This window comes from Girardinichthys multiradiatus, chromosome 6, assembly GCF_021462225.1.
Source record: "Girardinichthys multiradiatus isolate DD_20200921_A chromosome 6, DD_fGirMul_XY1, whole genome shotgun sequence".
Taxonomy (NCBI): domain Eukaryota; kingdom Metazoa; phylum Chordata; class Actinopteri; order Cyprinodontiformes; family Goodeidae; genus Girardinichthys; species Girardinichthys multiradiatus.
The window spans coordinates 20,424,784-20,440,017 of NC_061799.1; the positions used below are offsets into that span (position 1 = coordinate 20,424,784).

At 40.0% G+C, this 15,234-nt stretch overlaps 1 protein-coding gene across 2 annotated transcripts; it reads left to right on the top strand.

Annotated features, from left to right (window-relative positions):
• The first annotated feature begins 15 nt into the window (after positions 1–15).
• gpsm2 (G protein signaling modulator 2) lies at positions 16–15,234 on the top strand. Of its 2 annotated transcripts, XM_047367653.1 has the most exons (15): positions 16–216; positions 1,223–1,261; positions 7,454–7,675; positions 7,758–7,893; positions 7,999–8,138; positions 8,264–8,387; positions 8,476–8,591; positions 10,056–10,211; positions 10,299–10,407; positions 11,519–11,648; positions 12,297–12,373; positions 12,498–12,686; positions 12,790–12,949; positions 13,035–13,225; positions 14,547–15,234. In XM_047367653.1, the coding sequence occupies exons 3-15, from the start codon at positions 7,455–7,457 to the stop codon at positions 14,715–14,717; spliced, it is 1,920 nt and encodes a 639-aa protein (XP_047223609.1). In that variant the 5' UTR covers positions 16–216; positions 1,223–1,261; position 7,454; the 3' UTR covers positions 14,718–15,234. The 2 variants fall into 2 exon arrangements, with proteins under 2 accessions (XP_047223609.1, XP_047223608.1); XM_047367652.1 differs by lacking the exons at positions 16–216; positions 1,223–1,261 and adding an exon at positions 3,610–3,895.

Consider the following 15,234-nt stretch of genomic DNA (forward strand, 5'->3'; position numbering starts at 1 on the left):
CATAACACTATCAAAATAACCCTAATGATTTTTTTTTAAACTCGAGTATAATCGAAGTTTTAGCAAAGTTATAGAGTAATGGAGTAGTTAACTGAAATCGTTACACCTTTTCCTTTAAAATAAAGGTATTGAATCTTAAGCGGGCGATGTTCTAATCTTGTGAGAAATTTAAAAAAAAGAAGAGAAGTCACCATTGTTCGAGCTGGATCGGTTAACGTAAGTTTAGCGGCTAACAAGCTAACGGAGCTAACTTGTAGCTGCCCAGATTAATGAACTAACAGCGTACCTGATGTTTACTATTTGCTTCTAAGTCAAACGCGCTTATTTAAGACGAATATGCATGAATGAAGTTGATATTGTTTTAGAGACATGTCGAAAACAAGATGAGTGCTTCTGTTCATACTAAAGTTTCAAAATAGGATTATGTTGTACCTGCTAAATAAATCTGTTAAAAACGTCACGTGGTATATATATCTACCTTCTTTAAAGAAAACAAGAAAAGGACTCCGCTGTTTTTCATTAAACAGGAGCACCAATTATTGTCCAAATTATGTCATGCTTGTAACAGTTATAGAAACATGCACACGGACAGACTAGGACTTTCATCTGTCAACACTCGTTAGACTATAAGCAAGCTATGCAGATAATCCTTGACTAAAAGCTTTATCAGACTTATATTATATAATAATGTTTACATTTGTTTAATACCTCATTCCCATTTATTTTGGTTCTGATTGCTTTGTTACATTATAAGCATGGAAAGTTTAAATGCGTAGTACTGGAACTGTTTTAACTTACCAAATAATTTATTCAAGAAGTCTTTTGCAATTGACGTTTTTCCACATTCTTACATTGCGATGAATATTGTGGTTCAACTGCCTGGTTGTTGGTGGGCATTGTTTATTAAGGTCATATAACCACATCTAATTACAGTGGATTATAAAGACAATATAGTAAATTTACTCTTAACTGTCAGTATGCCAGGCGTACCTTTGATGGTTACAAATTAATGCATGGTCAGCATGAAATGCCCCATGGTAGATGGCTTTTTCTCGTACCTAAAAAAGTTTGGTGCAAAACATCCAAGCACCATGACTAAGCAATTTGTGTTTGTTATTTTATATCTGCATGGCACTATTTAAAATAGAGGGGAAAAGTTAAAAATACTGATAAAAAAACCTGAGGAAGTACATGCTCATGGTCATCATATTTTTCCTTCCAGGCTTCCCAGATTTCCTGTCCCTGTGTGGAAGAATTACCGGTTAGTATCCCTGAACTAACCAAGTTATTTTGGTCTTTTGTTTTGATGCAGGCTTTGACTGCCTCACAATGTAATAGTGGTGTACCCATATTTAGATTTAGTTGTCACAGGCAGTAGTAATTTTAGTGCTTTGTGGCCCAAAGAAAAGAGACCACAATGATCACAACTACCATGTTTTCCTCCTGTCTTTAAAAAGACTCCGTCCTGATCTCTCATAAGGCCATCATTATTAGAGTCTTTTCTTTTTATGATCATTCACATGAGTAGTATTTGTCCTGGTTTAAGCAGAGTTAAAAGAACAGGGCAGAAACACACCCAGTTGGCACATAATTTCAGAAGAGTCTGGCTCGTTCAATGGCACGTGGTTCTAATAATGTGTGGGAACATGTTCTGCAGAATCCACAAGTTCTAAGAATTAACTCGTGTTATAAGCTTACACATAACAGCACAAATAAAAGGATGACCAAATATATAATTTGGGTAATGTTCCAAATTTTATATTTTTAAACTTGGAAACAAATGTTGCATAGGTATATGGATTTTGGTAGAATAATAGCTTGTTGGTGCACTCTATTAGGAGTCCAGGGTTTTTGTTAAACTTTAAATTGTCATCATAGTTCTGTTCATAGGGTGGCTTTTCCATGAGAGAGCTAAAAATCTAATTCTGAAAGCAACATCTGACTGAAATGAATCATAAACTCAAAACTCTTCCTTTTTTGTCAGCTGTTTACATTATGATGTCACTGCAGGATTTATGGAATACTTTATTTACACTCTGGAACATTTAAGGTGTTAAATTCAAATTAAATGCAGGTACTATCCACCAATGACTGAGAGTGTTGACTGTAAATTATTAATGCCCTTATGGGCAGGGTTGTCTCCCCTGTCAATTTCAGCCACTTTGCTACCTCAGTTTGTCTTTTTTATGCACAAAATAAATAGTTTTAGCTGTTAATATAATATAAATGGACAGGATTTGAGACCCCTAATATACCAGACCTAAATCCAACTGAAAATCTGTGAAAAATATGTAGAAATTGTTGTTTACTGATGCTTTCCACATAGTATGACTGAGCTATTTTATAATAAAGGACAGGAAAAAAAATTGTCTCCCGATGTGCAAAGCTGAGAATGACATAGCCCATTGGTGTCCAAAGTCAGTCCTCAAATGCCAGTCTTCTGCATGTTTTAGATGTTGTATTGGTTCAACACACTTGAATCAAATGAATGGGTCAGTACCAGGCTCCCGCAGAACTGGATGTCGTGCTGAGGAGCCTGAAACAGCTTTGGTCACGCAGAAATACATTTAAAACACGCGGGACGTGAGGTGGACACCCATGATAACCCCGAGGTCCTGCTGTTGGAGTTGCAGTAAAAGGTGGTGCTATGAAGTATTGACTTGTGGGGACTGACTACAAATGCAGAACACACTTTTCAGATTTTTATTTATAAAAAAATTTTTTTTAAACCCTGTATAACTTTTTGTTCCCTTCAAACTTATGCAGTACTTTGTGTTAGTCTATCATTTAAATACTTTAAAGTTAGTGGTAACAGGAAGTTCCCTGGGTTTAATACTTTAGCAAACTACTGTAAGAGAAATAAAATATTTTCTCTGTTTAGCAGTTTCTTAGTAATAAACCTGAAAATTTAACCCATTTAGTAAATCCCGAGTCTGCTCTGTTTCTCGTTGTGTGTGTTGTATGCAGAGGGGTGGGGTACTATGGTTTAAACTTGGGGAAGCAATTAATGGTGGCTTGTATGACCTCATGGAGAAATTAGGTAATGGCTGGCTTGGGTCTTTACTTCATGCTTTACTTCACGGATCTCGTCTAACCTCCTCTTCTCGTGAGGTGGATGGCTTTTTAGATTTGAATGTTTTCCTTTTTTTTTTTCCAGTTTCTGGTTTTCCGTCCAACAGGTTTCTAGATGCTCTTTTAAACATTTCTTCAGATATTTTTTGACACTGTATTGGCATTTTTTTTCTCTCCCCTCTGCTTGCACACAGTACATCCTGGTACATTCACAGCTTTGTCACCTTGTTGCAACTTTAGAGCTCTCTCATACACACACACACACACACACACTCCAAGCCTGGATGAACTGAGTCACTGTCTGAGACTGACAGCTCGGCCCCATCCTTGTTTTATCCCGCCCCGCTCTCTCCCTTCCTGGCTGTCTGCTTGCCCCACTTGTGCACACTGCTGTTTGGTTGGTGTTGCCATGGAAGCGCGTAGCCAGAAAGAGGCTTCACATCCAGCATCTTGTGTTCTCTTCACAGAGAGGCAGTGACGCAAAACACACAATATATACGAAAGCGGCTGTGTGGACTCACTCTCAGAACTCTCCGGCTCTAACGCTCATGGGTTTACCTCTCCGAGTTTAAACTTAGCAGATCGACTGTTGCAGATTTTGTCACACTTGGTGACTTTTTATGTGATTTTTACCTAACTTTGTTTGACCTCAGATTGTGTCCCCCACCCCCACTTTTTTTGTCTGACTTGTTTTATTTGTAATCGCAACCATTTTTTCGGGAACGAAACTGGGATTTTCCCTCATATTATGCACTTCAATGGATTCCGGTGGCTCAGTGGTTAGCATGCGAGCTGAGGAGCAGCCCTTTCATGTCCGCTACAGGTAGGAATATTACGTCTCTTACCTAAAGTTCAGTCAGTGCTGGAAGTGGGAAGGGCTTTTTCAGCTTTTGTAGCTTCAAATGTTGCTGTGTGTAGAAATGCTCTTTATAATCAGATCTGTCTTTTCACTTGCTGATGATGTGCTGCTGTTTGTAATGTAAGAATAGAAGCCAAAGTTGAATTTTAGCTTGGAAAACCTGTCTGCGACTTTGACACAAAACAGGTGAGCTTCTCAAACAAGGTATCTGCCAGCTGCCCCTGCAAACTCAGGTATACTGCTCCTGCAGCAGGTCAAACCTGCTGCAACAGCATCCTGCCCCTGCCTGTTGTAAATATTTAAAAAGACCTGAAAAATTCATCCCCGCTGGCTTTGTGTATGCCTACATGTGTGTCCAATTTGTCTGGATAGAGGACGTATCTATGCCTAGCCATCGTCGGGGGCGGGGGATGATTTCTCCAAACTGGCTGGATGGTTAATGCCAATGAATTGATTCCATTAGACCACAGCACAGAGCCTGGCAGGTCTAATCAGGCTACTTAGTGTTCTCCAGCTCTGTAATCTGTCAGGTGCATACTTCACGGACGTAATCTCAGGTGACCAGGTCGTCAGGAGACAGAACATAAGGAGGAAATACAGGCAGATTAGCCGAGAAAGTGCTGATTGAGCAACATCCTCGCAGCCATGCATTGGAAGTTAATGCTGTGACCACATCCCTGGCGTCTCCTTGAACCGTTTCCTGGGCTCAGATATCTCTATGACGTAAGGCAGCTAATACGTTTGATCTTACCATTTATTTTTTACTTTTTTAAATTTTTTTATTAAAATGAGTAATAAAAATGGTCTTTAATCAAGTGTTTTTGATGAAGGCTGATTAGTAGATCCAGAGTAAAGACGACTGTCCATGCTTCAGAGAAAGACAAGGAGCAACAGTCTGGAAGTGTTTTTTTTTTTCTCCTGGGAAAACTTCAGTAGATGCCACTCAGGTGTTCCATGTGCCGCTGCTGTTGTTGCTGTAAGGCACGGAAAGCCGGCAGGTAGGCTGGTATTTACCACAGCTATAGAGTTTAATGGCATAATGTGTAAGGCTGGTTGCAAACAAAGGTGTTCTTCTCTAATTTAAGGTTTAAGACTGGTAAGCTGAGCTCTGACTTTTCAGGATATCATGTTTGCTTTTGTTGCCAAATTATAGCTTGGCTGCATGGTGAGACAAGCTACTGTGATTGGTGTTTTGCGTCAGTGTAGCAGACCATTGCAGCTTGTATGTGAGGCATTACGTTGTGTGAGGATCCCAGTTCTTGGTCTGTTTTTTAGAGGTTTTTTTAGATAACTGGGTGCGAAGCAGAGGAGAACTTATCATACACAGGCTGGATAGGTTTAAAGTAAAGCTAATCTTTTCCCAACAACAGAGTTTCCTGAATAACAAACAGTTGGGAGACTGTTTTTGCTTTGCTCAAATGGGCTGCTCACTCTTCCAGTTAAAGATTAGCTACCAATCATTGTCTGATAATATAGAGTCAGTTTTTAAAGGTATGTAAGATTTCATGTGCATTAATTTTCATCTCAAGAAAAACCCAAATTCTGTATTTTTTTTAAATCCAAAATATTGACCCAAAAATCTCCGAAACATACAGTTGAAACCAAATATTTATTTACATTGTATAAAAAGACAAATAGACATTAAATTAAACTTTTCCTGATTCGGGTCACCAGAAATATTCCTATTTGCTAAATGAGGGACAGATTTGTTTTGAGATTTTGTTAAGCTCTCTTTAAACTCAGATGTTTACATACATTTTCTCACACCAGCCTCGCCTTTTACACTGTATTTGCAGCATATTTCTTATGTGACTGAGATTTGATTTTATTTTATTTACCCTTTATTTATACATGTGGTCTCATTGAGATCAAGATCTCATTTACAAGAGAGACCTGTTTGAACAAACAAAAAGAAAGAATACAAATAATTAAAACTAATTAAAATTATATAACCAAATAAAATTACAACAAAAAAATAGGAGCAAGTTTCATAGAAAGATATCGTTATTTTTCTTAAATTAAATTAAATTAAATTGGCCCAGAGGAACCCAGGTTGATGGGGCAGAGTAAGAATGGTTGCTCTAAAACCCTTTGTTGCACTTTGTTGTCCTTAAGCCACTTTATGTCTAATTTGTCATCATGTTTAAGGTCTTCTGCACTTTGTAAGACCAATTTTTCCTCAAACTTTCACTTCCTGGCTGATGTCCTGAGATGCTGCTTCAGTATTTCCACATACAGTTACTTCCTTACGATGCCATCTATTCCGTGAAATGCACCAGTCCCACATGCAGCAAAACACCCACACAGTATGATTCTGCCACCGCCATACTTCACAGTTGGGAGAGTATTCTCAGGCTTTCAAGCTTCCCTCTGTCTTTCTCCTAAAGGTCATTATGGCCAAACACTTCAGATTAAGTCTCATCTGACCACAGCACATGCCTCCACAAATCAAAGGTCTTTCTTCCTGAGTGCATTTGCAAACTGTAATCTAGCTTTTTCTGTTGCTTTTGGAGTAATGCTTCTTCCTCGCTGAGTGGCGTTTCAGCCCATGTCAGTACAGGACTTGTTTCACTGTGGGTTATAACCCTCTATTACCACCTCCAGGCAACATCTTTACAGGGTGTTTTGCTTTTGTTCTGTTGATTTGCACATTTTGCACCAAAACACATTAATCTCCAATTAACTTAATTTTAATTTAGATGTTGAGACTTAATCTATCAGAAGCTTACAAAGCCATGACATAATAGTCATCTGGGCCTTCCAAAGGCCCATTTATAGAGAGGCTTCAGCCCTTGACGCAGCTGTCCCCCGGTTCGAGTCCCGGCCACTGCGACCGGTGCTGCACGTCTTCCATCTCTCTTCATTCCATTTCCTGTCCGCCTACTTTCAAAGAAAAGTGACAAAATAAAGGTCACTAGTGCTGCAAAAAACAATACAAAAAAACCAACAAAAACAAATCTTAAAGGTATAGTAATCCAGCATTTAGAAAAGTAATAATTCTGTTCATCCTTAATTAAAGAGGAAAAGTTTAGTCAGACAGTGACGGGAAAGGGGTTATGTGTCTTTTTATACAGTGTATGTAAACATCTGCTTTCAACTCTAAGGTAAATTTAACTTAGTTCTTGTTTCAAAACAGTTACCAAACCTAAGAAAATGTAGGTTTGTGAGTTTTTGCTGTGAAAGAGTCACAAACATTCTGGGGCATGTCGAACGGATGTGAGCTCTACCATAATAAACCAGCTCCTCTTGGAGCCATTGTTTTCTGTAGATGGCAGGAAGCAGTCATGAAAAAACTCCCTCATGCTTTGAAAGCATTTTTGTTTCCTTGTTGCAGGGAGAATTAGACCGCTTGATTTTAGGTTATTGCCACAAAAGTCCTGTTTTCCACAGTTTATGCAACTTTATTTTCAATGGCCTTTTTTGGGATTCTATTAAGTTAAACCTCTTTTTTTAGATAAACCAGATTACCCAGAAATTAGAGTTTTCTTTATTTTTATTATTTGACTGCCTTTTCTTCTGTAGGATGGAGGTGTCCTGTCTGGAGTTGGCGTTGGAGGGTGAGCGGCTCTGTAAGGTGGGCGACTACAGCGCGGGCGTCTCCTTTTTTGAAGCTGCAATCCAGGTGGGTACAGAGGACCTGCAGGTACTCAGTGCCATCTACAGCCAGCTGGGGAATGCCTACTTCCATCTGCATGACCACGCCAAAGCTTTGGAGTTCCACCGACATGATCTCACCTTGACAAGGTTGGATCCACTTTCAACAAGACACCCACTCCCCTTTAAATATATACATTTATTTATTGTACTGAAATTATGCGTCTCTTAGAACAATTGGTGACCTGCTTGGGGAAGCCAAAGCCAGTGGAAACCTTGGCAACACGTTAAAGGTTTTGGGGCGGTTTGACGAAGCTGTGGTTTGCTGTCAGAGGCATTTGGACATAGCAAGGGACATAAATGACAAAGTGAGAAACCTTTTCAAACCGATCATTGAAATATTCTTTGGTTTCAGTTGGGGTTTAGAAGAAATTCCAGTCTCACCTTTTGCATTTTTTCTTGGCTCACATTAGGTTGGGCAGGCGCGAGCGCTGTATAACTTTGGCAATGTGTACCATGCGAAAGGCAAAAGTATTTGTTGGAGCGGGGCTGAGCCTGGAGATTTCCCAGAAGAGGTCATGACAGCACTAAGACAAGCAGCGGAATACTATGAGTAAGTTAACAAGAAACTTACTACAACTGGAGTTATAGTAAGATATATTTCAATAAAAGAAGACCTCATTGTCAATGCATTTATCTAAACTGAAGGATTTGTTGTTTGTTGTTTTGGATCTTTAGGGCAAACCTGGCAATAGTGAAGGAGCTCGGGGATCAGGCTGCTCAGGGTCGGACTTATGGTAACCTCGGCAACACACACTACCTGTTGGGAAACTTTGGTAAAGCTGTGGCCTCTCATGAACAGGTGGGGGGAAACTCTGACAACCCTCAGTTTGTGTAAGGTTTAATGTGACCCTGGATAGTCATCGTGATATATACTGCTTTGTTTTTAGCGTCTGCTGATAGCTAAGGAGTTTGGCGATCGCTCAGCAGAACGTCGGGCTTACTGTAACCTGGGAAACGCTTTTATCTTTTTGGGGGAATTTGAAGTGGCCGCTGAGCATTACAAGTAAGCCACATCTCATACATACATTCAGACATGTACAAGTTGCAAACAGTATCACTGTGCTTCTGCAGTCCTTCATACTGTATAGACAGTGCCTTGCAAAGCACTCTTTGTCACATTACAACCACAAACCTAAAGGAATTTAACGGCGATTTTATGTGATACACCATCACGATGTAACACATAACCATGAGGTGGAAGCAAAATAATACATAGCTTCAAAAAACTTTACAAAAACATATCTGAACATTGTGGTGTGTATAGGTATGTAGCCCCCTTTTTACTCCAATCCAATGACACCAATTGCCTTTAGATGTCACCCTGCTAATAAAAATAGTCCACCTGTGTGAACCCAGCCGACAGGTCAGAGAGGAAGCTGTAGTGAGGTGAACGTTAATCCCCTGATGCCATGGTTACTGGAGGAGCTGCAGAGGTCCACAGCTCAGGTGGGAGAGACTACTACTCCACAGATCTGGCTTGCGTGTGCGAGTGGCAAGAAGAAAGCCCTAAAGAAATTCCATTTACATGTTGGGAACACAGGAAATCAGTGGAGGAAATGTGCTCTAATTACACTTTTTGACCATCATGAAACTTTTAAGTGTTGCTGATAACTAACACAGAACATCACCTTGAACATGCCATCCCCTCCCTGAAACACAGTGGTGGCAGCATCATGCTGTGGGGATGGTTTTCTTCAGCAGGGACAGGAAAGCTCAGAGCAGAAGATGAATGTAGCTGAAGACAGGAAATCCCTGGAAGAAATCCGGTTAGAGCCAACAGGAAGCTGAGACAGGAGCAGAGATTCATGTTTGAGTATGACAGCAACCCTAAACAACCAACTAAAGCTGGAAAATATCTTTGTTTCTTTGTTGGTCCAGTTAAAGTCCAGAAAATAGATGTTTCCGGCCACTGCTGATCCAATCTGAGCTTAAGGAGTTTCGCAAAGAAGAATGGGCTAAAAGTGGATTAGATACAAGTCAAAAGACTTGCAGTTGTACTTTTAAAAATGTTTTGAAGTTTAAATCAATGCAACCTTTTCCTTCAACTACTTTGTGTTGGTCTTTTACATAAAGTCACAATAAAACACATTGACATTTATGGTTCTAATCTGACAAGATGTAAAAAAAAAAAAAGGTTCTATGGTATACTTTCGCAGCCTAACATACATGTAAAAGCTGCAAGTATCAAAGTGTTGCAGCTACAAATGGAGCTCAGCGTGGTTAGTCTAGTCAGTGTACACAATGGCTGTGGTTAGAAACAGTCTCCCAGTCACTGTTTTTCCTGTTCAGTCCAAGCTGCTCTAAAATTTGCTCCGTTAATGAAAGAGTGCACGTCTAAAAAGAGGACGTCTCCTCCTTATGTGATGTTACGGATTGTTCCTTGACTGATGTTTCTCCCAAGAATTAGAGCCTTTGATGTTGGGAGGAACCGCCTCAGACTGAAACAGCTTGCGCTTTTGCTTTTCAGAAGGTCGCTGCAGCTGGCGAGGCAGCTGAAGGACCGAGCTGTGGAGGCACAGGCTTGCTACAGTCTGGGTAACACCTACACGTTACTGCAGGACTATGAGAGAGCCATAGACTATCACCTGAAACACCTCATCATAGCTCAAGACCTCAATGACAGGTACAAACAGATACAAGAGTTTATTATGTTTGCCATGTCTTGACCATGGTATGTTAATAGATTTATGTGCTTGCTGTTTCATTATAGGATTGGGGAGGGTCGAGCATGCTGGAGTCTTGGAAATGCTCACACTGCACTGGGGAACCACGATCAAGCCATGCACTTCGCTGAGAAACACCTTGAGATCTGCAAAGAGGTGCTTCACAGCTTCTTCACAGGGGGGGCAAGGGCAGCCTGGGGGCCATTTGAGGCCCCTGGACTAATACTGAGCAAACCCCGACTGCTATTAAGAAATTATACAAAGCTCAGGTGGTTGATGCAGATGGAAACTTTATTTACAATTAGGGCAAAATTATTATCAAGAAATTAAAATCTTACAATGGAAAATGTTAGGAACACAACTTATTCGTCATTTAATAACCAGACTTTTTAATTCTCTATAACTTTATAGTAAAAAGAACGACATATATCCAGTGACATATATTAAACAGCAGACTTTGGTGACACCAAATCTGGTTTTAATTAATTTATTAAACTAAATACACCAAGCGTGTTCAAAGAAAGAGGGACCCAAATCCTGTTCATATCACCAACAATAAACACTTTTTTTTTTTTTTTTTGGTTTCTTTCTTTTGATTGAGCCCAAAAGAATATGCAAACTGAATGTCTTTCAAACGTGCAAAACCTATTTTTAATTTTAGGTCTGCGATGATTCACAAATCCCCTTTCTGCAAAAACATCTGCCGGCCTCATTTGTTTACTTAAAATACTCCCTGCTTAGTTTATTGTTGTTGAGGATGTAAAAATTATTTACAACATAATTTGTTTGGTATTTTATTTTGGTTTGGCCCGCGGGTACGTTTGACTTAATTTTGGCCCACGGCACAGAACAAAAGGTTTGGACACCACTACCTTCAAAAGATTTTCCGTTCAAGGTCTTAAATGTGATTATTTGACACCTTCAGTTTGCACATTTCTTCCTTTCTTTCTTTTTCTAAAAAAAAAGGTTTCTTAATCACAATAAGCTTATGTTTCAGAAACAAACTTACTGAGAGTTTAGGTGATTAAAATCAAAATGTTACTGGTTTATTATCTCCTAGATAGTAGAAAAGTTCATATTTGGCTTGAATCTAACAGTTAAAGTTTGCTGCCAGTAACCAGTATGAGGCTTACTGAAGGATGGCCAACTACGTGTTAAAATCATTAGATATTAAAAGCAAAAACCTGCAGAAAGCCTGAATAGAGCAGCTGTTTTTATTTAAGACGTTATCTTCACTGATCTTATTTTGCTGTTTTTTTCCTTCCAGACTGGAGACAGGAGTGGGGAGCTGACTGCTCGTATGAATGTCTCGGATCTCCAGATGGTTTTGGGTTTGAGCTACAGCACAAATAACTCTACGCTGTCCGAAAATAAGGAGATAGACTACAACCTGCATGGTAAAACCACGATAATCACACCGCTCTGTTCCTTTAAGGGATCATTTTGTAATAGTGAGGTTCTGTTTAAAGGTTATAGCCTACCTGCAGTAGGCGCTTAGTTTAAATTCAGATGAGTTGGTTCTGGAGGCCCACAGCTTGTCTGAGAGGGGCTGACGTTATGGTAGGGTCCTTTAAAATGACGTGAACTTTGCATCGAGCTGTTATTTGCACTGAGATGGAGGTACTGAGGCGGTGGTTCCTCAGGGCTCTTCCTGGGTGAAACACCAACTGAGAACAGAACATATAGTGTTTTCAGTCAAAAATAAATCAGCCTTTACCTTACTCTAGATTTGTCACAGCAGGTTGTTTCACACAGGAAGGCCACTAGTAGCAGACTGTGTCTCACCTTCATCTCCCAAGTCATTAGTAATCGTTTTCGGTCTTAATAACCATCAAATGCAAATGTAAGGGCAGTTTCTAGGTCATTGCATTTGCAGAAACCATTGTGGCATTTTTGAAATCGGAGCTGTTTTACGACGGTAGAAGTTCGTTTTGGTCTTGGCCTCTTGGACTCGCCGCTAGTTTCGACCTTTGGGACCAACTAATCTGGATTTTAACTTGTTAAAGTTTGTTGTTTAATTTCAAGTTACACTGATTTTATTACAGGAGCAAAGCCCAGGATGAGCAGACGACACAGCATGGAGAACCTAGAGCTGATGAAACTCACTCCAGACAAGATGAACGTAAGAACTTGTCACACATAGCAGAGCCTGTTGCTGCTGCTATAAAAAGGATTATACTTAGTTTTGTTTCAGCGGCTCCTCGAGCTGTTTTTATGCTGATAATCAGTTTAGTTCTGTTTTGTAGGGTCAGAAGTGGAGCAGTGAAATCCTGACAAAGCAGTCCAAACCCTCCCTGACTAAGAGCTCCTCCAAGCTGTTCTTTGTCAGCCGTCTGCGTGGGAAGAAGTACAAGCCTGGAGGCTCCACTAAGGTCCTCCAGGACACCAGCAACACCCTAGACACAAGTCAGACACCCGCACAGGGACCACAGAAAGTATGTAGCACAGGACTCGTTTTTTTCCCTTAATAATCATCATGGTCAAACACAATCAAAACCTTTTTTTTATTTTGAACTTCTTGTTTTCTTTTGAACCCAGCGGCCCACTCCTGACATGCTTGGAGATGAAGGCTTCTTTGACCTTCTGAGTCGGTTCCAAAGCAACCGTATGGATGATCAGCGCTGCTCCATACAGGACAGAGGCAGTAGGTTTTCGTTGAACAGTGGGCCCGTTTCACCCCCCAGAACCATCAGGAAATGTGGGTCTTTGCTGTCCATAAAGACAAAATTCAGAAAATCCTTAGAGAGATGCTTTATTTTAATTTTGTTTTTTTAAATCTACAGCTGTATCAGAGTCTGTGAATGTATCAGGATCTTCTGGCAGACGGTTGGAGGAATCGTCAGCAGCGGGGGGAAGCCTGCCTGGTCTGAGACTGAATCAGAGCAGCAACCAGGCTGTGCTGAACCACCTGATGGCCAACGCTGACAACGCAGAGCCTGATGATGACTTCTTTGATATGCTCATCAAGTGCCAGGTAATTACTTAGACCTCGGAGAGAATGGGCTGGTTTGCGTGGGACTAGTCTTTCCTTTTGAAACGTTTTCTGGGTTACGATAGTCTAAAAAAGTACAGAACTAAGAGAAAAGTGTGGAACTTCCAGGTCCGCATATGAATAGAAAAAGAAAACAGAGAATGGATAATTTATGTATTCTAGACTTTATTCCCTTTTCCCACCGTCGTAAAGATGTAACCATCATTCAATCATCCATCCATCCATCCATTCTCCGCATCTTACAGCCTGTAGTTTTTGCAGATTTTATAGAGCTGCATCTCAATGAACTAGAAGTAAATATTTTTGGAGTTAACTTCAAAAAGTGACACTTGGATTCATTACACACAAGGTGATAAAGTTCAGCTGGTTTTCTGTTAATTTTGTTTTTGTTTTGGTTTACAACTTTCAGCTAATGAAAACTCAAAATGTTGTTTCTTAGATCATTTGAGCATAAGATCAATGTTAAAAAAAAGTATTTTAATACAGAAACAGAAAATACACAATGTTGGAAAAGATGGCTGACTTGTAAGCAAACAATCACCGACTCCCTCCACAAGGAGGGTAAGCCACAAAAGGTCATTGCTAAAGAAGTTTGCTGTTCACATTGCTTTATCCAACCATATTAACGAAAACTTACCAAAAACTGCTCGTTGAGCCTCGAGAGGATTGTAAACCAAAGCCCTTTTTAAGAGTTTGAGAGAGATTCAAATTTGTCTCTGATACAAGAGTGGCTTAAAACGACGAGCCCATGTCCTGGACACATCTGACTGCAGCTGCCACACACAGATGTTTCTAGGATGCGGGCTCGTTGTTCTAAGCTACTCTGGAACCAGAGACAGAAGTGTTTCACATGGACATAGGAGAAACATGTCAGGACCGTTGCCAATTGATCCAAAGTCACGTTTTAAGATGAAAGTAAATATTGTGTTTTATTTGGAAATCAAGGTCCCGGAATAATAGAGGCACATCATCCAAGTGGCTTGAGGTCCACAGTCACCTGCTGGTGCTGGTCCCATATGTTTGATCCAGTCCCAAATCAGCACAGCAAGCTTTATGGAGATGCTGAGTTCATCACCGACGCCTGCTTTAATGACCATGAAATGACCACTGTTTAAATATTAACAGTTAATTTTGTGAACTTTACTATTTATACATTAAAAATAGGCCTAAAAGGCACTAAGAACTTTTAGACTTTTGAGTTTGTAAAAGCATGAAAAATGAACTCACTATATGGCTTCAAACAAATTATAACAAGGGAATAAAATCCCCAAACTAAGTATCAAACTGCTGTTCTCCCTCCCAGGGCTCCCGCTTGGACGACCAGCGCTGCGCCCCTCCGCCCCCTCCGGTCCGAGGTCCGACCGTACCCGACGAGGACTTCTTCAGCCTCATCATGCGCTCTCAGGCAAAACGAATGGATGAGCAACGCGTCACGTTGCCTTCTGCAGCCAGGTCCAACCCCAGCTCAGACTAAACGAAGCACTAAATGGAGAAAAAAATAAAAATCACTTTTCTTTTTTAATCTCATGACCCAATGGACTGCAACGTGATTAACTCCAACATAACTCTTTTGTCTCATTGCGTTTGTCCCTTTTGGACAAATCAAAGCACTGTAAACATTGTACAGAATATTATGGAAAAATCTCAAATTAATTTGCACACCCACAATGTCAACAGAAACTTTAGGGACTCCTTCGTTTGTTTTGAATGGATCTTTATGAATGAATTTCATTTCATCTTTTAGTGTATTTTTCAATGCTCAACTGCAGCTATGTTTGTATTTATTGTACCTTTTTACACGTCGGTGAATGGAGGCGCTTATCTGGGAGGATTTGGTTTGGTTTAAGAGTTTCCAAGGACTTTCACATGAAAACAAAAAAAACAAAAAAACGATAAAAACAAAACAAATTTAACCAGATGAGAGCTCTTTGCTGTTTTGTATGAAATGTTTGAGAGAGTTCAGAAATAAAACAGTTTCTGTAGAGACCCTG